General features: G+C 43.0%; 1 protein-coding gene across 5 annotated transcripts in view; it reads left to right on the forward strand.

Annotated features, from left to right (window-relative positions):
- The window catches only part of LOC118290446 (exostosin-1), a 138,181-nt gene that overhangs the window by 96,093 nt on the left and 15,785 nt on the right, over positions 1-26,303 (forward strand). For all 5 annotated transcript variants that reach the window (XM_035618137.2, XM_035618139.2, XM_035618138.2 and 2 more), the window contains 6 exons: positions 5,928-6,021; positions 8,812-8,919; positions 13,742-13,861; positions 16,845-16,977; positions 23,815-23,933; positions 25,083-25,178. In XM_035618137.2, the coding sequence (XP_035474030.2) occupies positions 5,928-6,021; positions 8,812-8,919; positions 13,742-13,861; positions 16,845-16,977; positions 23,815-23,933; positions 25,083-25,178 (670 nt within the window). The remainder of the gene's footprint in view (positions 1-5,927; positions 6,022-8,811; positions 8,920-13,741; positions 13,862-16,844; positions 16,978-23,814; positions 23,934-25,082; positions 25,179-26,303) is intronic.

Here is a 26,303-nt window from a genome sequence, read left to right on the forward strand (position 1 = left end):
GACTGACGGAAGACAAAGGAAGCGAATCATCACATTGCAAGGGTAACCCCCCTCATGTGTTTTCATTCATTTACCTTTAAATGTGAATTGAATTAGGAAAATGAACTCAGACATGGCGAAGACTAAAAGAAGTTGTGCACTCTGCACTATTTAGGTCGCTTTTTAATCCGTTTGGTGAAAGGTAAGACGGATCGAAGTGTTTTCAAACGAGGAGTCGGCCCGGGGAATATATAACAGCCCTTCCCAGATCGACTCTTTACACTCACACAACCTCCTCGGCTCCGGCTCTGCCTCGACAAATCACGATCGTGTCACATCTTGTGCCGCCGAGGGCGCCCGTCCAACGTGACTCCCATTCTGAGACAATTTTATCAAACCGCACACTCTTTTTCTCTCCCGCCTCCCTCTCTGAGGCGCGAGAGTAAGGAAGAGGAGACCATTTTCAGAAGGCGGGACAGCGGCGCAAATTTAATGTGACTGCTCATTGTTCCCTCAGTGCACCCCTGACACACACACACACACACACGCACACACACACACACACACACACACACTGTGACACATCACGCAGCTGCACAGATCTTGAGGGAAAGTCAGGATTGACATTTCCCTGTTTTTATTAGATCTAATTTGACATCTTTAGTGAGGAAGTGATCAGTCAATAACTTAAATGAGTTAATACCATGATGATAATTCAATACCACAAGTGAGGAAAGAGAGTCGGTCCAGCGTTTGAACGGTGTGTTCAAAGACCTCGGTGCCTGATTGTCTGAGCAGATCTTCCTCGTTCTGGAGATCATCTTCCAGCTCCCGGCTCGCTGTTCATGTTCTTTTGACGCTCATCTCCCTTTTAATTCTCATTCTTGCGGCCGTATCAAAGACGACATCACCCAGCGGCGGTTGCTCAGTTAATTCCATCGTCAAAAAGTGAGCGACATTTTAGTCGCGCTCGCTCTTCTAGGAACAATGATTCTATGCTCGCTTCAAGGACATCCCTCTGTTTCTGTGCTTCATAATTAATGACACACACACACACACACACACTAGGCCGCACTCACACTAAACAATTACACCTAGCGGGACCACAAGTCTCCGTGTAAGACGAGCCTTCAGTTCCCCTTTTGTGAGCGTGCGAGGCCCCACCGAGGTGCCTGTTTGCAGTAATTACGGGCGACGCAATTTATAGTTGTAAAGTATCACACTGCATTTATAATGATAAATGTTGGGAGCCCTGGAATCCCCTCGACTTCCTGTAAAGTCAGATAAATGACCCGCTTAAAACGCCACCGGGGAATTTTTTAAGGGTTTGAAAACTAGACTCAGCTCTTGGTTTATTGCCGGTGACTGTACTGCCGCCGCCACCGCCGCCTTCAGCCATGTGATCAGTTTCATCAAATATTACACCAATATACGTGTTTTGACAACCTGGCGACCGCATCCTACTGCTGTTTGTACAGCTGTTTATATTCCGTCGTCAGTACGTCTTGGATGCATTTTAGGGCTGCGGTTATTTTCACTATGGATTAATCTGTCGATTATAAAATGTCATCAAATGGTGAAAAATGTCGATTGTGTTTCCCCAAACCCAAAGATGATGCTTTGTGTTATCCACACAACAAAGCTATTTAGTTTACTGTCACAGAGGAGCAAAGAAACCAGAAAATATTTACATTTAAGAAGCGGAAATCAGTGGATTTTGACTTAACGCCAGGTGTACAAACTTCACGAACCTTTTGAAATACTTTCTGATCCAGACAACAGACAACACACTGATGCATGTAGATAACCTTCATGCAATTACTATTAAATCATTTATGCCAAGTGTGGAGAACTTCATCGTGTGAGGAATTTTGTTTTTCTGGATTTTTGGCTTTTCTTCAGATATATATATATAAAAAACAGAATCTTCTCCGGGTCTGCTCTGTAAGGCCTCATATTGATCCGTCACCCCTGAAAACTACTTAATGTCTTCTGCTGAGAGAACCCTTTTACTTTACTGTGAACAACACCATTTTTTTCTCTCTCTGTTTTTCGGCTAAAATGTTGTGAGTGATTCTCTGTGGCACGTATTGATTCTTCATTCTCTCGTACAGGGTCTCATCCAACTTTGCCTTTTTTTTCTTGTCTGTCTCACTATCTCAGTCATACAGCAAAACATACAGCATGTATATATGTGTGTGTGTGTGTGTGTGTGTGTGTGTGCATATATATATATATAAACAAGGCACGTCTTTTATTTTTGCAAAAATACCACATATTTTTCATTAAGAAAAGATTTTGCTTACACAATCTCCCAATGCATTGTTTTCTTATAAACAAAATGTTATCATGATTATTGAATTACATAAAGCATACCATCATGCAAAACAATAATTGATGCATGCAAATATCCAAAAGAACCGCTTCTATAAATGAATAAACATAACGTACGCATTTATTTTCACACACAATGTTGCAAAAACAACTAATTAAGAAATTCAAATGCAGCCACATTCATTCAGTTTAAACAAACAAATGAATTGCTGTATGAGCACATAGGCCCTCGTCACACAGAGGTTGTAAGAGCAACGCTCTGGACGAGGCAGGAGGGGGAGGGGGAGCGTAATGACGGATGAATGAGTTGAGAGAATGTGCTCTGAGAGGATCAGCCGGTCCAATATCGGGCTAAGACTCAAACTTAAATTGCCTACTATTCCTTTCAGCGCCTGTCCGGCACATCCCGAGTTTAGTCTAGCCGATGCATCTGAGAACAGGGGAACCTGGTGCCAGGGCTTCAGTGGAGAACGTTTCCTTCATTCTACCAGGATGCTTTTGTCGAAGTGCTAATGTAGGCCGGCGTCATGGCGGCGACGCAGCGTGCAGAGTCTCCAACTCCCCTTGAAATGTCCCGAGATTCCCACCAGGAAGTCTCAACGCTGAGGTCAGACTACAGGAGTTTTAAAATCCTGAGACACAATCTAATCTCAGACATGCGCACGCGACAAGATTTGAGAGTGATGGCACACAACACACGGCAGGACATTATTCAGATTGTGGCACAAGAGGGAAACTCCTGTATTGTGACGCTGCGTTGACACCAAACACGAAGCGACGGGCGAGTTTGGACGCCGGATCATTTATATTTACTCGTCTTGCGTGAAAACATGACCGCGAGAATATCCGTCCGTTCTCTATCGGACGTCAGTGACGTTGTGAGGATCCCGAATTGGCTTTTAGCGTCATGCGAGCAACTCGGGTGAGTGAAGCAAATATGGCGCCATTTGCATCGTTCCATTGACTTTTGTGTCGCGTGAAAAATTTGCATCTGCACCGTCGCAGAGTCCTGAGCAGCAGCAGCGGCAGCAGCACTGACTAGTCCCTGACACTGTGTGCGGGGATTGGTGTGGACAGCGAAATAGCACAGACAAGCAGAGGTCCGCGGTTACGGGGAGGGTCAAACAAATGCATTCTGGCTTTCGGATGTTTCTGCTGTCTCGTGGGGAAGCAAGGTGCCGCAGGACGTCCCTGCCTCTCATCTGGACTGGAAATATGTCACTTGTTCGAGACGCTTTGAGGGTCGTTTTGTGACTGACCCCATTTATTCTGCCAATGAAAACCAAAAGGTATAAAATGCTGCAGTATATATTTAAAGTCCCCCTCCACTCAAAAAACAGTTTCTCTCCTCTAAAATTTCAGACATTGATTATAGGGACTTGTATCTGAGCAGTTGAGGTGTTGAGGAGGAGATTTCTGTGTTTCACTTCTGTGCAATTTGAAATTCAAACAAATCCTGTACAAGCTAGATTTGGTACCTCACAAAATACAGAAAATCAATCGCTGTCGAATATGCAAATGTGAGGCAAAGAAACCGGAAACTTGTGCAGCGCATCATGAGAGGACGGCAGGTGTGTCAGCAGGTGGCTAGCGTTAGCATTAGCAGTTAGCATCCACGAGAGGACGGCAGGTGTGTCTGCAGACAGATTGCGTTAGCAGTTAGCATCCACCATAGGACAGCAGGTGTGTCAGTAGACCGTTAGCGTTAGCAGTTAGCATCCACGAGAGGACGGCAGGTGTGTCAGTAGACCGTAAGCAGTTTTATGGCTGAATCTCCCCGATGTTGTCTCTACCCATTTGGTAACGCAACATTATTCCCCCGGGCAACCTAGCGCAGGCAGCTGTAGTGGGCGAGGCCTGTTTTCTTTGCATATCATGAATATTCATAGTCTCAGAATTTCTCAATGAGGGAAAGAGAGTGGATGCTTTACAGGTTCAGAGTTTTTTTTAAACTATTTTTTGGGCGGTAAACAATGTTAAACAAAATATTAGACATATCAGATTATTTTTATATACTTAAAAACGTGACAAGAGGGGCTCTTTAATCGCTTGTTGTTTTTAAATAGACCAATTATGTCTGTCCAGGACTGTATATTATGTGAATTAGCATGAAGTGTAATGGTTATGGTAATTAAAGAAAATTTGAGAAGATTTTAAAAAGATTAAAAAAGACAAAGTCCTCTGTTTCCCGCTGAAGCTGCTCCCGGCATCGCAGGTGTGTGTTGAGCATTAGATGCCGTGTCACGTCTTGACCGGGATGAGGTGGAAGAGCTCGTCTTTCGTAGAGAGGCAGGATCACTGAGAGGTCACATCACACATGAGGATGATGAGAGAACCAGTTGACATGAGCTGGGTGCACCAGTTCAAACTTAGTCCAACTATATTCTTAGTGTTTGTTCGGTGGGAATTTACAAATCACAATTTGTACCGAGACTTTTTTGTTATTAAACCCTCCGACAGAGGATGATGTGTGAGTGAAGTGAAGCGAGATTTAACCGCGGTGGAACCACTTGACGATGTTATTGCCAGGCAGCCATCTTCAGATGTGACGAGCCGCCTCCGACTGTGTGTGTCTGTCTCGGTGGCGGTCAGAGTGACCTTGTCTCTGTGGTGACAGACTGGACACCTGACATCTTATTTTCTCTTCCTCTGTCACACAAACACGGTCACACACATGCACACACACACACACACACACACACATAATGTGCAGTGACAGTAAGTGATATGCCAGACACTCTTTCATCGTGAAGACTTATCATACACACACATTATATAGGCAGGCTTTCTAGGCAGGTGGACACACACACACACACACACACACACACACACACACACACACACACAAAGGTGTCTGACAGTTGATCCCCAGACAGATTAGGCTTCAATCTAAAATCTCCTCAGGCCAGCCCTAAGATCATGTGTACACACATTCGCTCTCTTTCCGTCTCTCTCTCTCACACGCACACACACACACACACACACACACACACACACACACACACACACACACAGCTTTAAAGTTGCAGACTTTTGACTTGCGAGTTGGAAAAACTTGAGGGAAGCTTTTCTCAACTTCAAGTGAAACCTTCTCTGAAGCCGACCCTGCGCGAGGGGATTCTCTCTTCACGTGTCTCAATCAGAAGAAAAATGTGTTAATCACGTGATGTTTGATTGCATAACGGGTTTTTTTTTCCTTTCATCTTTGTATCCACCTCGTAGCTTCAGGCGTGCAGGAGCTGCAGCCTCTACTGGACCACATTCTGTGAAATAGATCAAGTCCTTGAAAAGGGAAAAAGTCTGTGCGAGCCTGTTAGGAGTGAGCTGCTTGTGATTGCTGTTTGAAAAAAATTGTCAATTATTCACTTTGCCCTCTGTTGTTGTCTTCACCTACATGAGACCTCACCACGCTGATCCCGTCTTTCTTCTGTCCTGTCTCCGGATTGCATTTGTATTCTTTATTTCCTGAAGGCTTTGAACCCAACAGACAGTTGGTCGTTGAAAAAAAAACAAAGTTGTGTCATGCAACAAATTCCTCTTCTCTTGTTCTTGTTCATCGTTTCTCCGTCTTTTAATGAATTCTTTTGCTTTTTTGTACATTTGTGTCGACGTAGGTTCGACTACCAGCAGCTGCTCCATAACTCGAGTTTCTGCCTGGTGCCTCGCGGCCGGCGCCTGGGATCCTTTCGCTTCCTGGAGGCCTTGCAGGTACAGTGTGGATAATGTAACCATGTTTTTGACCAGGTGTTTGTGTGCAGTGTGTGAGGGACATTACGTTTTTGCAACGTCATTTTGCAGCATTTTAAAGTCCTCCATTCAAAAATATCCTGGAAATCAGCTGTGCATCAAGGTGAAAAGTCACATGGTTGGTTTCCCGGGAAAACCAGAAGCCAAGGTAGATCTTGAAATTAAACAACTGAGAATAGATCTTGCGGAAAACCTCCCTCCGAACTCACATGAAACATAATCACGTCTTGTGTGCTCATGGCTAATTCCCGGGGAAAGACGTAAGCAGTGAACGTCAGCGTTGTATATTTTCCACTTGTTAACCTTAAAGTGACAGTATTGTTCGTACCATTCTAGCTGGATATAGATTCACCGTCTTGCCCGTGGTTACTGGTGAAGGCTCATGAGACGGCCCGTGGAGCCCCAGCTGGGCTCGACGAGGAGTCAACCAGTCCCTCGGCCTCCTCTTACCAACAGCTGATCTGGTTACTATTGACAACCGGTCATCTCCCTGCTCCAGAAAAAGGCCGGTTTCTGCAGAATCACCACAGGGATGGAAAAAGAAAAAAAAAAACAACCCTTATATATGCGTCTTTAGACCACAGATGTGTTCGGCTTTCATTAGCGCCTCGTTTGTCTATGTGTCGCGCTGCTGTTTTGACATCAGGTGTCTCATCTCGGGCCCCGCGCCTGCCGGTGGCTGTTGTTTCTCCTTGTTCTTGTTCCTGTTATACACGTTGAAGAATGAATTGGTTCGACACGCTGCTATCGTCATCCACATCTTAGTGTCTATAAGTATCTATATACGTGTTTTCCCAGAGTGCTTTGGAAGTCTGTCCAACATCCAATTGATTTAGCTAGTTTTTTTTAATGATATATAGGTTTGCGTCACAAATCAAGAAGACTCAGTAACCAGCCAAGGAATCACAGTGAATAATAAGTGAGTAGGTTTTAATATCTATACGATACGACGAACAAAGGAATTGCTTAAAATTAAACCTTTGTTTCAAATTCGTAGCAACTATTTTAGTGGCTGTTCGGGAATCCTTACCAGTTTGCCAGACGTGAGGGAAGAAACAAAAGAGGGGAAGAAAGATCAGTTCCTAATGCAAACGTATAGTGATGATCAAAATCCAGAGGGGAGGAGAGAAAAACAAAGAGACATGCGAGAGGGTGACGGCAAGAGGAAAAGGAGAAGTCCTCCCCCGAAGCCAGACTAATCAGAGCAGTGAGAATTTGCGTAGACAGGTCACTGATCATGCACTCGGCGTTTTGTGAATCTCCTTTAATCTCTCAGCTTCACTTGATTGAGAATCCAGTCGAACTTGAACTTTAAATGAAAATACCAGACTTATTTCATTTTTTCTTTTTCCCACTCGTCTCAGCGCTCAGCTACGGCATATACAAATCATACAATGTGTTCTTAATGCGAAACCATAACCTGTTTGACATCCTGGACACAAACTCAAATCTGGAATGTGTAAAAAAAACAAAACTGAAAAATTGAAACTGAAAAGAATTAACATTTATTCACAATATAAACTTTCATGAATTAATATTATGAACATCATAATAGGACATTTTTTTTATGTTTATTGATGGTTTTCTCAGCAACTATGACTTTTTATGAAGCATAACTGGGGTATGTATGTACCGTTAATTAATTTATCATGTGTTAAGTGTGTTTATAGCATGTGGAAAAAATGTTTAGCTTCAGATATTTTAAATATCAATATAGATTAGCATATATGAAAACATCAAATTCACATTTAATATGTGAAAAACAAACGTTCCATGTTTGTTTTCCAAAAAGATATGGCATATTATTATTTAATATATAAAATTATGATATAAAATAAATCTAATTATATATAATTTTTTTACCCAACCCTCATTAGTTTTCCATAAAACCTGCTTTAGAAATAGGAAACTAGCCATAGTATATTCCAGTAACCATTCATTTATTAACGGGTTTAGCTTAGAATATAATAAAACGACAACACCAGCTTGTAGATGAAAGATAAAATATGCGAAGTGAGAGAAATTATCCAGAAAGCTGCATATTTTTTTTCCCCTTTAAACAGTTTAATGGTGCAGTGGAGTGCACAATCAACTTTCTATTAATCACACATGATGAACAGTTTAAAGATCTTCATAAATTGAGTTTACAGCACCGCAAGATTTACACAGAGAGCTTCTACGGGAAATGAAAACAGCTCCTGATGATTTAAGTTATATTAATGAATCCTCTAAATATCGATGGATACAGGGGAAATATATTTTTCCTTTTTTTGTCTTTGTTATTTCCTCCTTGAAGTTTTTTGGCAACTCTAATTGTTTCTGAAAAACGTGGAACACGTTGAAAGTGTCTCATCAGATGGAAAATATCCAACAGGACTAATGAAGGAAGAAAAAAAGACAGGAAAAGCAGAATATTCCCAGATCTCTGCTTTAAACTTCTCATTACTGGGATTTTTTTTTCTATTTTACTCTGTGAAAACTTGTAAATAGTTAGTTTTTCTTTTTCTTTTTCAACTTTCTCTTTCCTCTAGTGTGTTATATAGGTTTTTTGGTGTGTAAACAATGTTTTGTAATTCATAATTCTCATATGAATTCATCTAAAGGTTTCAAAATCCAAACACAGAAAGGTTGATTGTTTTTCTTTTAGAAGTATATCATAGATACAGAGCTTTACCATTAATGTGGAACAATCATTTCTGACTTACCATCATTAATCCCCTTTCTTGGTGTGACTCCTCTCTTTCCTGACAGGCGGCCTGTATCCCAGTTATTCTGAGTAACGGCTGGGAGCTTCCCTTCTCTGAGGTGATCGACTGGAGGAAAGCCGCCGTCATCGGGGATGAGAGACTGCTGTTACAGGTACTTGAAAAATGACCGAGATACTACAGATACTGTAGATGAGTGGATGGCTGTTACACCAAGTGTTCAGGATACAAAGGGATTATTAATTATAACATTCCACAGTTACAGCAGGTACTGTACATGCATGAAGGTTAGTAAAAAGCTGCCAGTGAGTAGCCTGACTGAAGAGGACAAATCTTTGTCAAACTTTACAGCATGAAGCTTAAAGAGATTAAAAAAAAAAAAGTGCCCTTTCAGCAGGAGGCTTATTCAGTGTCTGGGTAGTGAAATGCCAACATCTTCTCTATTATAATTCCCCCGGGGTAATCACACAGATCCAGATGGGGCAGATTCAAACATAGAAGCGCAAAAGATAGATCAAGAGTGGCTATTACAAATATAAGGGAACATTGTACAACAGGCCGCACAAATCTTTGCAATCCCAGCCTTATCCAGTCACTACCGGTGTTCCCCAGGGTTCTGTCCCGGGGCCCCTTCTGTTTATGATCTATCGACTTCCTCTTGGGCATATCTTCTGTAAATTCAACATCCATTTCCACTGCTATGCGGATGACACCCAGTTATACGCGTCGGCCTTATTAAGAATTTCATTATCTTGAAAATCTGCCGTGTTAGAGCTACTGTATGTAACTTTTTTTCCGAAATACTTTAGTAACCGTATGAATAGAAGAAAAATTTGGTAAAATATTATTATTATTTCTTTTTTTCTGAGAATCTGAGCCAAACCCTCCAAGCACATAGCTGTTGAGCTGAGGGAATCGGGGGGGGGAATCGATTTTTAGTATTTCGTAGTGCTCTTCGGTTTCATTGTGACATGACAGCTGTGATGTTCACAGTCATTCACACCTCTGACAACAAGTATTTCTATCCGAGGCCGATTGATTCTAAAATTGGACCACCTTCTGTTCACTTCAATTATGGCAGCAGGCAGAGCTCGTGATATTTACATTCTCTAATTACTCTCTTTATTACCATGCATGCACCTGTGCGACCTATTCCCGTTACCTGGACAGCGGCACTAGAGGGTAGTGTGTGTGTGTGTGTGTGTGTGTTTTCCTTTATTTAATGTTCCTCAGGTTCCCTCAATCGTCACGTAGCAATGCTAATAATTACATTTTTCTCTAAATTCACACAATAACGCAGAAAAATAATACAAACTTGGGTTTTAGTGTCACTACACATCGCTGAGACGCACAGTGCTGCCCTAACGCTTTCAGAACTTTTGTTGTTTGCATTGTTCACGTCGTCAAAACCACCTCAGATTGTGTTAATTGTCAGTTAATGTGTGAAACAAGTACTGTATTATGTGTTGACAGCGTTGAGGGTGATTTCTCTTTTATTTTTCTTGATGCAGACATACGGAGAGTCAAAGGCAGAGATAAAAACATAAAACTCCCAAGCTTTCGAGATTAAACCTGACATTTATTTATACACAACACATTAATATCAAACACACCTTATGTTAGACTGCAACGTGCTCGATTGACCTGCATCTGAACACGCACCATATGTCTGTTATCACATTTTTAATCCGCCAATCTGGTGAAGACGGTTGAAGCTGGTTTTGTTCACTCAGTGTTTCCAGGATTGTTTTGTCTCCTCTGCACTTGAAGTTTAACAAGAAATAACACGGAGGAAGCACGGACAGGAAGGGAGGACGTTGAATGGATTTTCTGTCCTGTGGTTTCTCAGAGTCTCCCAAGTTCTATAACTGTATTTATCTTAAAAAATTGTATGAAAAGGAAAACAATCGTGTAACAAATGTGGGCACAAAATTAGATTAATCTGCTACTTATTGACACAATGGCCTATTCAGTGTCGGTCACCTATACACTTCAAAAAAAGCAATTAAGAATATTAAAACACCAAGAAACCGTTTCTAAATTATGGCATCTATATAGTTTAATGAAATATGACAACAAAGATGAACATGTTACTCATTGGTAAACAGATTATTGATGCTTTTCCCTCTTCGTCTTTGTTTTTTTTCCTCCGTGACGCAGACTCACACAGAGACACAACACCGGCGCCCTGACACCTGCTGAGAGACTTGAATCTCATTACTTTCAATTACATCACTGAGAGACTGCAATACCTGGCTGTTTAATATGTAGAGTTTCTACCCCCCCCCCCCCCCCCACACACACACACATACACACACACACAACACATACTCACACAGCCCCTGCTGAGAAACATAAACACTATTAGAGTCAATCGAGGGGGAAGAGAATTGAGCTGATTTGATTGGTGTTGTTTATATTCCACCTCAGAGAGCTGAGCCATTAAAATTCGCTCTCTGCTGTTGACGGATCCCAGTGTCGTCAGCTGCAACGCAAGGAACCCGCTCTTTGTCAACACACTTCCTTAATGACCTCCAGGATTATCTGGGACTCATTTATTTTGAATTTACAGTTTTCACAAACAAAACTGTTCAGTTTATCTTGTTCAATCAAATAGTTCAAATAAGTGATTCTAACCTGTGAATGTAAATTGGATTTAGGGAATAATATAATTGAGGCAATTATTCCCAAAAGATTTTTTGGAGCTGTCCAATGTGGAGGTTTTTTCAGGTGACACATTAAATATAATCCAGAAAGTTCAGTTTTAGTATTTTACTATTTATAATATTATGAGGAAGGCTTTACTGCCGCGGAACCCGGTGCGTAACAGTAGATAAAATCATTGTTCATGTAATCCCAGGTTTGTGGAAAATGTACGTACGCAGATGACGTTGCGTTGTGGCTCCGTCCACACTAAAACATTCTTAAAACTATTTTTGTCCATACTAACATACCAGAAAACTGCGGTGGACCTTTTTCATGCAATGCTTTCATCAGCCTCCATACAAAAACCAAGCGTAAACAGCTGTAAACTGCTATTCTTTTTTCACAGTGGAAAATCTGTTTAAAAAACGACCATGATTCCAGACTCGTTGTTGCCTGCAGCTGCGTCATTAGACCTCGGGAAGCTCTACAACTTGAGGAGAAGCTCCTGATGGAGCCGAGCTGCTCGGGATTCTCTGATTGAAAGCACCCAACCTTCTCCTGGACAGAGACCAGTGTTTCAATCAGATGTTAGCACTGTCAGTCACTTTGTCCCTGTCAAATCAAAAGTGGCCTTTTTCGCTGACCAGGTCGAGACTGTGGGGCAGTGGCCAGAACAACGGAAAGGACCTGGGCTGGTAAATCCACCACCACCACCACCTCTTGAGAGCTGATGAGGCAATTCACCAACATTATTCCTTTTTATTTCAGCTTCACCGTCGAGCTGAGCGCAGCAGTTTCAGTCATGTCTAACAGCATCAAGAGGAGGTAGTGTGTTTTTCCTCGAGAGAGGCTCCCGCTCCATCTTTTACTGACACATCAGGAAGTTTAGCTCCCCGGTCAGATCGGCAGGATCCTCGTCTCTGCACTTTTCATCCTTGCACTGACTTTCCTTGAGGATTTCACCGCTGCCAGGCACAAGCCTGCTGCTCACGTCATCCATGACGACCTCGGGTGACCCAGGAACAGGACTAAGGCTCAAAACCACAGCAATGAAAATGAACAATCATTATTGCACTCTTGGAGCAATATACAATATAATATTTGTCACTACAACAAAAAGTAAACTCACTGAAAAGCTTGAATCGTAAATCTGTTGAGGTTCTTATAATGTGTATAATACTAAGAACTGAGGAAAGAGCTCCACTGTAGGTCTCAAATGATTAAATGATTAACCCTAAAATGAATTGCTCACAAGTTTGATAGTAGATGAATCATTTAAGACCAAACCTCAGATCTGAGGATTTACCATTTTTTTCCTCCCTTTATTTTGTATCGCTGTTAAAATGAATCTCTCTTTAGCTCTGAAGCGTTGCACAGTCAAATGAAGCAAGTTCCAAAAAATGTGACCTTGGGTTTTGAATATTTTATAGACTAATTGATGAATTCATAAAAACTCTACAGTCCCGGTGGGAACTTCTTTAGTTGCCGGGGGGGGGGGGGGGCTGTGGGAAGAACATCAAGAAGCTCAGCTAGCCTTTAAAAAAAAACAAAACAAGTATGAATCGGAAACACATTAATATACACCACACATTTGAGAATAGGAGGAAAGAAAGAACACAAATTAAATAATGTGGTCGAAAACTTCCAGCTGCACGGGAACCGTCAATTCGTGAACTCCCCAACATCTGCTGCCAGCGAGGGTGTGAAAAACTATTTCGTAAAGAAGCAGATGATGTTTGTAACATCCAGCGGATATAAATAATGAACACGAACTTCATCAAACACATTTTTTAAAAAGCGGTAGTAGTAGTAGTGTTGAATAGCGTCCAGTTCAAAATCACATCTATATAGTATCTATATCTATATATCTATATAGTATAGAGTATTGTCACATGAAGCATTTTGGGGAGCGGCCGCTCTGAGGCATTCATAAAGATGAAGCTGTTCTAATCGGCCTTTCATGCGGACACTTAACATTGTCTGACCACGAGGTGTGAAAGGAATGTTGAAGGAGGACGGCAGCTGGTTCAGTCAGCGCTCACTGTCCTGGGGATAAGCTTGTTGATGGACAGAGTGAGATGTGGGAGTCGAAGAGACTCCGGGGAGAATTTCCCTCTAATCTTTTTGTGCACGTCCACAGAATTACTCACGCCTCCTCCACCTGTCTGCTCCGACTCTATGCTTCTCTCCCACGCACACACACACACACACACACACACACACACACACACACACACACGGTTGCTCATCCTCACACTGAACATTGTTTGAAAATCTCACTTTTATATATTTCTCTCTTGTCATTTTTTTCCTTGTCCTCGTGCCTCCAGGTTCCCTCCATTACCCGGTCGGTGGGCCGTGACAGGATCCTGGCTCTGCGCCAGCAGACCCAGTTCCTCTGGGACGCCTACTTTTCTTCTGTCGCCAAAATCGTCTTAACTACTCTGGAGGTAAGCCTGCACACACAAGAAAAAAAGAAGAAAAGAAGAGAGAGAGAGAGAAAAGGAAAAACCCTCTTAATGGGATTTTTGGATTTAGTTTTGTCAGGAGAGCTTCATTTAATCAACCAAACCGCTCTTGTCTCGCTCTATACTGTACATCGCCGCCGGCTATGCATCACCTCCCAGAGCTGAACTTTCAAAAGAAAAACTTGCTCCAGTTGTCAGTTATATTCTTCTGACCTTTTTGAGCTGAGAGCGTCTCTTAGTTCTGCTCCGTATTCATACATTTCTTCCCAGAACCAAGACTTCTAACATTAACCACAGAGTATATGCTGGAGAGTCATTTGTCTTGCTCAAGGGCACCTCAAAAGTAGTTTCATATTAATATATATATATATATATGTGTGTGTGAGTTCTTGCCTTTCACATATAGCTACATCGTCAAATTAAGAACTTGTCAGTCAGCACATGAATTATATAGTTACAGGCGTCTGGCGCTACACTTCACAAGACGTCACGTCGGCCCCGCGGGCGTCAGATCTGAGGGCCGCCGTGTGTGATTAGTGCAAAGCTTTAGATGTTTGACTCTTTAAAAGCACAGGGTCGTTTTTTATTGGATTGGGTAGAAAACAGTAAAAAGTCAAACGACGATGAAGCGGAATAATTGATTTCTACTTGGGGGAGGGGGAACTCTACAAGGACATATTATCCCCATATGATTATGAAAAGGTGGTGGGCCTTACAACTACTTCTACTACTGGTTGGTACTTATTCCTTAGTACTGGTTACGAAGGAATAATATAATTGGACTTTGGGCTTTTTAACTTTGCAGAACTTTTACACACGCTAAAAAAACGATAACACACTAGAGGAAAGGGAGAAACTGAAAAAAGCATAAAATATCTCCTTTAATTAATGCAGCTTTAAGTTATTCTATTTTGTTTACTGCTTAATGGTTACATGAATATATGGAAGGATAGGAACGTATTGCAAATTAGAGTTTGGGGAAATTAATTTACATGAAAAATCTCACCGACACTGTGAAATAGTCAAAATTTCTTAGAACTTCCTTTATTTTACAATCTATATTTTATGTAAACAATGTCCCAGGTGCATGAACTTATACTGTACATACAGCGACATGACACACTTTGATAAAGAAAAATAAGATTGATTTTTCTTATGAGATACAGGCTCGAAGCAGGTGTTGTAACTTGTGAAATCTGAACTCAATGTGAGCACGATATGCAGGTATGAAGGAGGTGGGTGCTGTCTGGCAGCCCTCGGGCTAGAGAGGCTGCAGTGTGTGTGTGTGTGTGTGTGTGTGTGTGTGTGTGTGTGTGTGTGTGTGTGTGTTCATTAATTGACCTCAGCAGCTGAGGTCGACATCTTGACTTAAGGCCTGAGAGTTTTTACAAAGTTCGAAGTATTATGCTAATGAGAAAATGACAAAGTTTAAAGTTGCAATCTGCATTTTTTTTTCAACAACTACATTTGAGGTTTGTTGTCAAACAGTATTTTGAGAAGTTTTACTTGGAGTAGTAACTTGTATCTTAATGTTGTGCTTTTAACAAACATTATCCATGATTGAAACTGTTACAATTGGAAATTTAGACTTACAGTAGTTTTTATCAATTTCTAATTGTAGAATTTTGTGGTGTGGACATATTGTCCACTCAAGTGGATTCAATTAAACTCAATCCACTTTCATGATATGAAGTGAGTCTATGTGATATTTTGGCTGAACAGCAGCAACTCTGGACATAAATCCCAACACGATGGTGAACGCTAAAATATAATGCATGTCATTAAAAAAGTACCTCAGTGATGTCGGTTACACAGTAACATCTATCTCAAGTTCGCTTCTGGTTTCTAACGTTTGCAATTAATAGTCAAGCTGTTGCGACAAAACTCCAGAGGTGTGTTAAGATAATGCTTTGTGTGTTTTAGTGCTTGGCACGTGTGTATATAAAGTGCGAAGGACAATACTTAGTAGAGAATACGGACCAGACTGTTGATGGAAGATATTAACGAACTAAATCCTCCAAAATCCCGACGTTATAATTCATGTTCACCTTCATGTTCGTTCAGGTTAAAACAGTTGACAATTTCTCAAACTGCAGCGTTTTCCTCTTCCTGAACACACGGCACAAGGCAGGACCCCCGCGACGCCACCAGACGCCCGGCGCTAGCAGGGTATGAAATTAGACGGAGGCCCACTGACGGCCGCAGAGAGCCGCGGCCAGATGTGCTAAACACTCGGCGCCAGCACGCCACCGGGCTAAACGGGTGAAATGAGGCGTTGTTGAGAACTGTAGTGTCAGTGCCACATACTGCGAGCGTGACAGTGTGTGTGTGTGTGTGTGTGTGTGTGTGTGTGTGTGTGTGTGTGTTAATAGCTGGTTGTAGGAGCCAAGCCCATTCTCCAAACACAGTAGACGGCTCTGGACTCGGAGAGGAAGAAAAACAAAAGACAAACCATAAATAATATGAAAGAGAAAAAAAAAAGTTCTCTTCCATACTTTGTTTTCAATTTCTTGAGTTTATAGGAATGCAAAGAAATCTAAAAGTTGCAAATGGTATTAATCTTTTTTTAATGTAACTTATTTTGCTGCTTTTAAATGCTTCATACCTTTATACCAACAGATTCCTGACGTTTCTTACGTAGTTTCCTTTTGAAGCGATATTTCTGGTGTAACTATAGATGTGTGCATGAAATAAAGATAATAAAGACAAAATAAAGGAAATAACCAAACTAATCACATCGTCTTTCAATTCGTCTCCTCAATCCTCCTCCCCCCCCCACATATTTTCTCTCCCATCTGTCTCGTTTTCTCCCGTTTCCTCTCTGTTGTTTGTCTTTGTGTTTTCTCGCATTTCTCATTTGACCTATTTAATTTTTCAAATCTTCCCCGTGTTCATCGTCTCTCCTTCATACGCTTCCTCCTCCTCCTCCTCCTCCTCCTCCTCCTCCTCTCTCCCTCTCGTCCAGATCATCCAGGACCGCGTGGTCTCCCATGTGTCTAGAAACCAGTTGTTGTGGAATTCCCTCCCCGGTGGTCTCTATGCACTGCCCCAGTACTCAACTGACCCTGCCCAGTTCCCTTTTTACTATGCCATACTGGGTGAGTACGCACCATGTCAAATGAAGAGTTTGGCATTTGGATAAAGGTTATTTACCTCCGCCGAGGAGGTCATGTGATTCAAACGTAGTCCAAAAATTATCGTTTCAAAAGTCTCAAAGAAAACTTTATAAAAACATATTTCGTGATTTGAGATCTGATTTTATTGATAAATTTAACAATACATCTTCTTTATTTTATTTTCCCCCCCCCAAAATAAATTTGTTTTCAGTGGACGGCTCCGACCTCGATGATGATATTGTTATAGTCTGTAGCTCAGAGGCTTTCAAGCCTGATATTGTCTCTGGAATTTAAACACACTGACATGATATTATAATTTTTGATTGAATATGAATTCCGCTTCCGGAGGGCATCATTATCTCTGATGAACATCGTGAATTAACATCCATAAATCTACTTATAAATTATACTGTCGGGAGAGACGCGTCTTTCAACTCCACAGTTTTCTTCAGTATCAAAGATGAACCAGCTTAAAGGTGAAAATTTATATAAACACATAAATGTGGTTCAACCCGTCACTTACAGCTGAATAACTGACCCCATGGCTGCGTTAATCCAGCAAAGCCTCCAACTTATGGGAGCTGTAGCTCTGAAACATAAAACAGACGGCGGGTTGTTCGCGGCAGGGGCTGTGGCTCAGGTGGTAGAGCGGGTCGCCCGCTGTTCGATCCCCCCCGTGATCCTCAAACTCCAGCGTTTTTAAAGCCAAGGAAAAGCCAAAATCCAATGTGCGCCGGGTGATCGGCTGTGTCGACCCCCGATGGGAGAGAAGGAGCAGGAGGAGACGGCTGGCGTGTTGGGGGGGGGTTGCAGTTGTCTCAATTTGGGGGGAGGACGGGGCGTAGTGTCAGACGTGTAGCTCGGCCACATGGGGAGGAAAAGGAAAGGGAACAAAAAGCTTTTTTTGAAATATGTCAGTGCAGAAAATTCCCTTCCACTTTCTCCTGATCTTTGGTGCTAAGAAATGGCGATTTTTACCGTGATATGTGATATAACACTGAACATGAAGTCAATATATATACATATATGTGTGTATATGTGGGTGTGTAGATATGCATACTGACCACAGTGACTCTCAGTGGATTGAGGCTGTAACTCAGACTGGTGTTTGTCCTTCTCTGAGGGACTGTGGACTCGGGGGTGGGGGGGGGGGGGGGGGGGGGGGGGGGGGGGGGGACGACTGAGGAAGAAGAAGGGACGATGGAGCAGTTTGGTTTATGCCGCCGCCGCAAATCAAATGTTTTAGCTTCTGCCACCTTCAATGCTGCTCGCAGGGAATAACTCGTTGTCGACGCTGAGCGTCCGACCGTTTCGCTCGGCTAGGCCGCCTTGCCATAACCTTTTTTTATGGCAAAGCATTTGCAACTTCTCTGCTTGGAGAAAAAAAAATACAAAGTTAGTTTGACTTACTGCTCAGACACAACGGGGGGGGGGGGGAGAATCCAGATTTGAGTCACAGCTCGTAAAAAGTTTATAAAAACTTGAGCAATAACAACCAGACAGGAGGCCAAAGGTCAAGATGAGATGTGAGCCATGAGAAAAAACAACAAGTCATAAATAAGTAAGCATGCAATATAAACATAATTGATATTATATATATATATATATACACAATGTAAACTGTTTCCCTGTCTGTAGGTGACATCATATTTATGGAAAGTTGAGCTTAAAGTTTATCTCTTCCTGACACATTCCCCTTTCCCTCTCCTTCTTTATTACACATGTATATTTAATATCTTCTCTTAAATAATATTAATATAACTATATATAATGTCTTTCCTCTTATACAGTATATCTATGTATATATTTTATAAGTACTCTAACATAATTAAGTGCATATAGGCTTTTTTGTTATTTCATTATTTGATATCTCACTCATATTTGATATCGCACCCGAGTATTGAGTCCAGCGCCGAGTGAATCTGGTGAAACGCGTCGTCGTTCGCTCTTTCTGTCCTCATTCTAAATGTTTATTAAATTAATGGTTTAAATCCTGACATCCTGGAATTGTTTTTGTTTTAGTTCTCCTGGCGTGAACAATACGTCAATGCGTCGCATTAGTCTACAACAGTTTTTTTGTTTTCTGCCAACAGATGTCGACGCTTTTGATGAAGTCGCACCTCAGTAGGACGCCTGGTTAAATATACATGTCCCCAGTTCACTGCCACTTTAATTTCTGGGTAATGAACTTTACATGTATTTTATTTTATTTGAAATATTTGAAAAATGAGAAGAAAAAAACCGAACCATTACAGTCCAGGACTCTGTTGAAGTCAGACCTTGTCATGTTGGTGAGCAGCCTCCAAAACTCTCTGGTTGAAACCTCTGTAAGAATCTGGGCCTGGAATTGAGACGCTGCCGTCTCTGTCTCCGTCTCTCTCCTTCTCTCTCTCTCTCCGTCTCCCTCCTTCTCTCCCCGTCTCTCTCCCTCTCTCCGTCTCTGTCTGTCTCTCCCCGTCTCTCTCCCTCTCCCCGTCTCTCTCCCTCTCCCCGTCTCTCTCCGTCTCTCTGTCTCCCTCTCTCTCCGTCTCTCTCCTTCTCTCTCCTTCTCTCTCCCTCTCTCTGTCTCCCTCTCTCCGTCTCTCTCCTTCTCTCTCCTTCTCTCTCCCTCTCTCTCCCTCTCCCCGTCTCTCTCCCTCTCCCCGTCTCTCTCCGTCTCTCCCTCTCTCCGTCTCTCTCCCTCTCCCCGTCTCTCTCCGTCTCTCTGTCTCTCTGTTTCTCTCAATCTCTCTCCGTCTCTCTCCCTCTCTCCGTCTCTCTCTGTCTCTCTCCGTCTCTCTCCCTCTCTCCGTCTCTGTCTGTCTCTCTCCGTCTCTCTCTCTCACCGTCTCTCCCTCTCTCCGTCTCTCCCTCTCTCCGTCTCTCCGTCTCTCCCTCTCTCCGTCTCTCTGTCTCTCTCTCCCTCTCTCTCCCTCTCCCCGTCTCTCCGTCTCTCCCTCTCTCCATCTCTCTGTCTCTCTCTCCCTCTCTCCGTCTCTCTGTCTCTCTGTCTCTCCGTCTCTCCGTCTCTCTCCCTCTCCCCGTCTCTCTCCGTCTCTCTCCCTCTCTCCGTCTCTCCGTCTCTCCCTCTCTCCGTCTCTCTGTCTCTCCGTCTCTCCGTCTCTCTCCCTCTCCCCGTCTCTCTCCGTCTCTCTCCCTCTCTCCGTCTCTCCGTCTCTCCCTCTCTCCATCTCTCTGTCTCTCTCAATCTCTCTCCGTCTCTCTGTCTCTCCGTCTCTCCGTCTCTCTCCCTCTCTCCGTCTCTCCGTCTCTCCGTCTCTCTCCATCTCTCCGTCTCTCTCCGTCTCTCTCCCTCTCTCCGTCTCTCTCCGTCTCTCTCCCTCTCTCCGTCTCTCCGTCTCTCTCCCTCTCTCCATCTCTCTGTCTCTCTCAATCTCTCTCCGTCTCTCTGTCTCTCCGTCTCTCCGTCTCTCTCCCTCTCTCCCTCTCTCCGTCTCTCTGTCTCTCTCTCCCTCTCTCCGTCTCTCCGTCTCTCCGTCTCTCCGTCTCTCTCCCTCTCTCCGTCTCTCCCTCTCTCCGTCTCTCTCTCCCTCTCTCCCTCTCTCCGTCTTTCCCTCTCTCCCTCTCTCCGTCTCTGTCTGTCTCTCTCAATCTCTCTCCGTCTCTGTCTGTCTCTCTCAATCTCTCTCCGTCTCTCTCCCTCTCTCCGTCTCTCTCTCTCTCTCAATCTCTCTCCGTCTCTCTGTCTCTCCGTCTCTCCGTCTCTCCGTCTCTCTCCCTCTCTCCGTCTCTCCCTCTCTCCGTCTCTCCGTCTCTCCGTCTCTGTCCATGGTGCTGAAACAATTGGCTTGTTTATCTCTCCGCGGTGCTGAAGAATTCCAAGCCAGTGTCTCTCTCCATGGTGCTGAAACATGTGATGCGTTCTGACTCGCTCCCTCCTCTTCTGTTTATATCAGTCCACATAAGCACACAGACATAATGAAATACATTTTGACTCCGCGCTGATAAGTTTATATCCACTGTGACATTTTTAAAACACCTCATCAGTTGGAGTATGACAGCCAACGCCAAACCTGAATAATGCACACTACTCCACTTCATGCTGTATTTGATTGGTTAGCTGTCTGTTCCAAGTCACGCCCTTGATTTTATTATATTATTCATCAAAATGTTAGAGTGGTTGGAGGTTCAATCCCCAGCTCTCTTGACCTCTTTTTGAAGTGTCCTTGAGCAAATCCCTGACCTGCAATTCGCTCCCCATGTGTGTGTTGGCAATTTAAGCGTCTACCAAAGTGTAACCTCGTCTTCTTTTCACTAACTTCTCACAGTGCCTCGTACTGACCGGTGCATTGGACACTTGGCATCGATTTCATCGCAGTTTTTGAAATATCCAACCCCTAAAAAAAAAAACATTTTACCAAAATGAATTATGTTAAAGGATTGGGAGGAATGATTGTAATTTATCTGCTTTGGGACAGTGGATTGTTTCCTCTTCTTCTGACAGAGTGTCTGCCACTTACTTCAAGAGGCAAGTACAATACTTCTCCATTGACACCAATAGATGAGGCACTGACACTTGTCTTTACACACACACACACACACACACACACACACACACTTTGATTCATGGGACCCTCTAACAGCGCTCACGTGACAGCCGGGTGGACGAATGATCCACGTGTGATCTCAGCCACCGTCCCCGTGTGGACAAACCCCCCTCGGAGGGTAAATGCACGATTAAATGTGCCACCTGTCGTTTTGAATGGAAGAGGCCCGGAGGCGACATGTCCGCAGCGAGTCCGATCGCCTTTGATTTAGCACTTTTTAGATTTATAGTTGAGGGACTTATCAGAGGCAGATTTATATATATATATATTTTTTTAAAAAGATCAGAATTGATGTAGCAGAGGCCACGGATTTACGTGGTTTAATCTTTGCTAAGATTGTAGCACCCTGTAACACCTACACTATCTTATTCTAAGATAGCCTCCCTTTAGACGTTCATGTGCTTTTTTTTTACCCAAGTAGAAACTAGCTACTGCTTTGAAACCTCAAGTGTCATGTTTTGACCAGCGCCATGTTGAAACCAGAATTAACAATATTTGGAGGAGCGGGGGCCTGACTCGGAGCTGGACGACACTTGCGACCTGCAACCATTGGACGGTACCAGCTGTCAGTCACGATGTATCTATTGGGTCTATTTGACCCTAATTTATCAAATTAACATCACGCCGTACTGAAGAAGACTTGAAACTGGAGATTGAACCACAAACCCCTCAGGAAATTTGTTGACCGACATTACAAATCAAGTGAGAAGTCGAGTCATTTCCTCACGGACTTCTGTAGAAACAACCGGTGGAGTCGCCCTCTGCTGGGGATTCCAGAGAATACAGGCTGGACCCGGTGACTACGTCCATTTTTATTTACACCACCATTTTTTTAACAAACAGAAGCAATGATAGTGGAAACAACTGATAAAAAAGGATCAAAGTAAAAAATGTTAGTGAAAGAAATGTCAGCAAATTATTTATTTTCTCTGGAGAAATATTAATTTATCTTAGTTTCTACTTTTTAATTGATCCGATAATACCTGCAGCTCACGTCATTTAATATAAAAATTTAAAAAATCAAGGTTTGCACAGCTTCTCCTCTTTTTTTTCCCTCAATAAAAGCTCCTGTGGAAACAGAAGGAACCGAGCTTATCTCGGTGACCCCCACAAGGGCAGACCTCGTGCTTCCATAAATACGCTAAGCCCACCTGAGATGGCCGGTCAGGGGGCCCGGGTGTCAGAGAGATGGATAGAGCAACACTAAAGAGCACTCGGGCTCCACTTATCCATGAGGAGGCGTATTCCCCGAGTCCCACAGCCGCCCCAACACTTGGCATTCCATGTGCCTGCGGTCATGCCCCTCCTTTGGTTCTTGTGAATACAACATGTGTTCCCACATCTGCCCCCCATTTACCTACTCTAGATATGTTCTGGATCTCTACTTTCATCTAAATACATTTAAACTATGAAAACAAGGCATTTCCTCACATTTTTTTTCCTTGATCTGATTATAATCAAACCATTTATACATTGAAAGTTATAGTATGAGCAGATTCCCTTTATTGTGGAATAGGAAATGTGTGCAAATAATCCAGTCATAGAATCCAATGCTCCATAATATTGATTCCTTTTTTTTTTCTTCTTTTCTTTTTTGGGCATAAGCTGCCTCGGGGGGGAATCACTTCCTCAACTCTATTTACGCGTTGCACTCGTATGCCGGGGATCATTTATCGAGGGTTAGTAATTTAAAAGTTTGGTTCTGCTTCTCCACTTCTCTCCTCGTCCCGTTGGGTTCATTTGTTTTTTCCCCTCAGTAAAATGCGGTGGAAGAACAAGAACTAACAAGAGCTCGGTTTTCATTTGTGAGGTTGTAGAAAAAAGAAATTTTGCGTCACAGCGGGAAATAAATCAGCACAGTTTAACGTTCACTAAGAGAGACGCTCAGGAAAAGGGGGGGGGGGGAGTGTTCGCTCGCGCGTGGGACGTGTTTGCTCGTGTTCAGTCGTGTGGACCGGGAGTGAAGACGCTGTCGGAGAGATGGATGGCGGCTGCTGCTCGGAGCACTCCGCGTCCAGTTAACCGTGATGGAGCTTCGTGGAGAGGTACATCTGCACAAATCTGTGTTAGGAAAAAAAACAACTAAATACACTTTACCCCTGACGACTGTTTCTCTCTCTCTCTCTGTGTGTGTGTGTGTGTGTGTGTGTGTGTGTGTGTGTGTGTGTGTGTGTGTGTGTGTGTGTGTGTGTGTGTGTGTGTGTGTGTGTGTGTGTGTGTGTGTGCGCGTGTGTGTGCGTGTGTGCGTGTGTGCGTGTGTGTGTGCGTGCAGGTAAGAGCCCGTCTCAGCAGTTCACGGCTGTGATCCACGCGGTGACTCCTCTGCAGTCGCAGATCTCCCCCGTGGTGAAGCTCATCATCGCTGTAGCCAAGTCCAAGTTCTGTGCACAGGTGGGAAATCGCAGGAAAGAATCGCCAGCAATAGAGTATTGAATATGAATCAGTTCAGCACAAAGCAAAGTGTCTGCTTCCTGTCCTGCCAATGCTTCTCCTCCTTCCGTCCATCCTCGTCCCAGTCCTCCCTTCTTCCTCGTCATCATAAAACACGTTTGGGTCAGAATATTTTAAGAGGATGTACCGGTCCTCTTCTTCTTCTTCTTCTTCTTCTTCTTCTTCTTCTCCTCCTTCTCCTTCTGCCGCCCATTGTTTCCTTCATCCCGAGGTTTCTGCCGGACCTTCCTTCATGGTGTCACTCTTTATTCATGTAATGCAACCAGTTATTAGGGCCACTGTTAGGAAATTAATGAATTAACCGTATTTCAAGAATGAAATCATAATACTTTGAGAATAAAATCATAATATCATGAGGGCGGGAAAATGATTTTTAAGTGGGGTTTTTTCACAAGTGAAAATCTGACTGTACTTTTTGAAGAGAGAGGTGAAGGATGTTTTTCTTCTCATTAAATTGCCACTTTATTATGTAATATTATGTTGCTTTGTCTTTCAAAAATATTTCAACCTTATCCCCACAGGTTCTCCCTCTCAACAGCAGCCTCTGTGAGATGAATGAAGGATTATTATCTACGCTGCTAATTATCAAACCATAATAATCCGGGCAACCTACAATTTGCGGCAGGAAAATGCATCACAATAATGATTAAAAGGAAGCAGAGGCACTGAGACACAACATTATGGAATATGTGCAATGAGGGCTTCCTGTAAATCCCAATACATGTACTTGTAAATGTATGTATGACAGCAAACAATCAAAGTGAGTGAGGAATTACACAGTTTTCTTTTCACCGATGAAAGGTGGCAGGGCCGACGACACCACCGATGTGAAAGATATATTCTTTTCGTTCACAACAGACTGTGAACTTCCTCTGACAATTTATTCTTCAGCGAGTCTGTTTTGCGGAGCCGGAAAACCCCGACAGGCCTGAATGTGCTTCTTAAGAAGACGGGGGGAAAAGCATCTGGAGATGCGACAATAGGTTTTATCTTGACTTTGTGAAAGTGTTTTCCAAAAACCACCAACGGACACTTTTGTATATACTTGTATAACACTTGCTTTACTTCCTGTGCTTTGCTCCCGCACAGATTGTGGTTTTATGGAACTGTGACAAGCCTTTACCTCCTCGGAACAAGTGGCCCTCCACCAGCGTGCCTCTCACCGTCGTTGAAGGGCAGACCAAGGTAACATCTGCCGGCTTCTTTCTCCAGTATGTATTAAACAAAGATGCTCTGTCGCTTGGCAGCGAGGGCGTTTATCTCCCGTTCATGAAACAGTCGCTGGCGGCCTTTGCTGGTATTTTAAACTTCAGCATTTTTTTTTTTAAGCTTTGAGCGGTTTTCTTGAAGACCCTGTGCACTTTTAAACACAGGGGGGGGGGGGGGGGTGTTCAGAGAGATGGGTCACAAGGGAACCGAGGGGTGTTGTCGTTTGGCACTAAAGTTAAATATACTGAGAAATGACATCCTGGAAATTCTTCCCCGAATCTGCTTCCATGCAACTGTCATAGATGTAGAACTGAACTGTTTCCTGTTTCCTGTTTCATCAAGCCTCCAGGAACACCGGCCCGAAATGGCCGCGTACGCGATGGATTTTCCCCCTCGCTGCCACTCCGGCAGCCATAACATCAGATTAGCTCTAGGATAATGGGATTATTAAACCACCAGTCTCATATCACCACTCAGACATAAGAGGATATAGCTGGCAGGGATCACGAATGTGTGGGATCAGCTATGTTTCTTACCACCGCAACGACAGTGCACTTTAATTTTAAGTCAAAAAATGATGCGCCTGATCTTGAAATATGACAGATTACCATCTGGTTAGCGCCTCGTGTAATTACGTCAAGATGGCTTTGGTTCAGTGGGAGGAAGAAGTGGGGATGTGTCGTCCATCTTCATTTACAGTCTATGGATGCAACATACAAGTTGGTGGATTTGTTATTCACTGTGAAACACACGTGGCATCAACAGAAGTATTCATATATATACTGGCATATATAATATATAGTATATATATATATATATATATATATATATATATATATATATATATATATATACTGATGTAAAATAACACAGACTCCTCCCTGGGATGGAACTGAACTGAACTGATAGATAAAGTGTTTTCATGAATTACAATATAAACAACGCATATTATATGAGAATATTATGAAAGTGTTTTTGATCATTTGTTGTTCCTTTGTTAATTGAATTCTAACCGGGCGCCACTTCCGCTTTTGATGGTGAGAAGATTGAAGCGAATTGAGTTTTGCGCGTCATTCATCAGAGTCAAGGCGAGAGTGTGAC

The sequence above is a fragment of the Scophthalmus maximus genome, chromosome 18 (genome assembly GCF_022379125.1).
Source record: "Scophthalmus maximus strain ysfricsl-2021 chromosome 18, ASM2237912v1, whole genome shotgun sequence".
Classification (NCBI taxonomy): Eukaryota; Metazoa; Chordata; class Actinopteri; order Pleuronectiformes; family Scophthalmidae; genus Scophthalmus; species Scophthalmus maximus.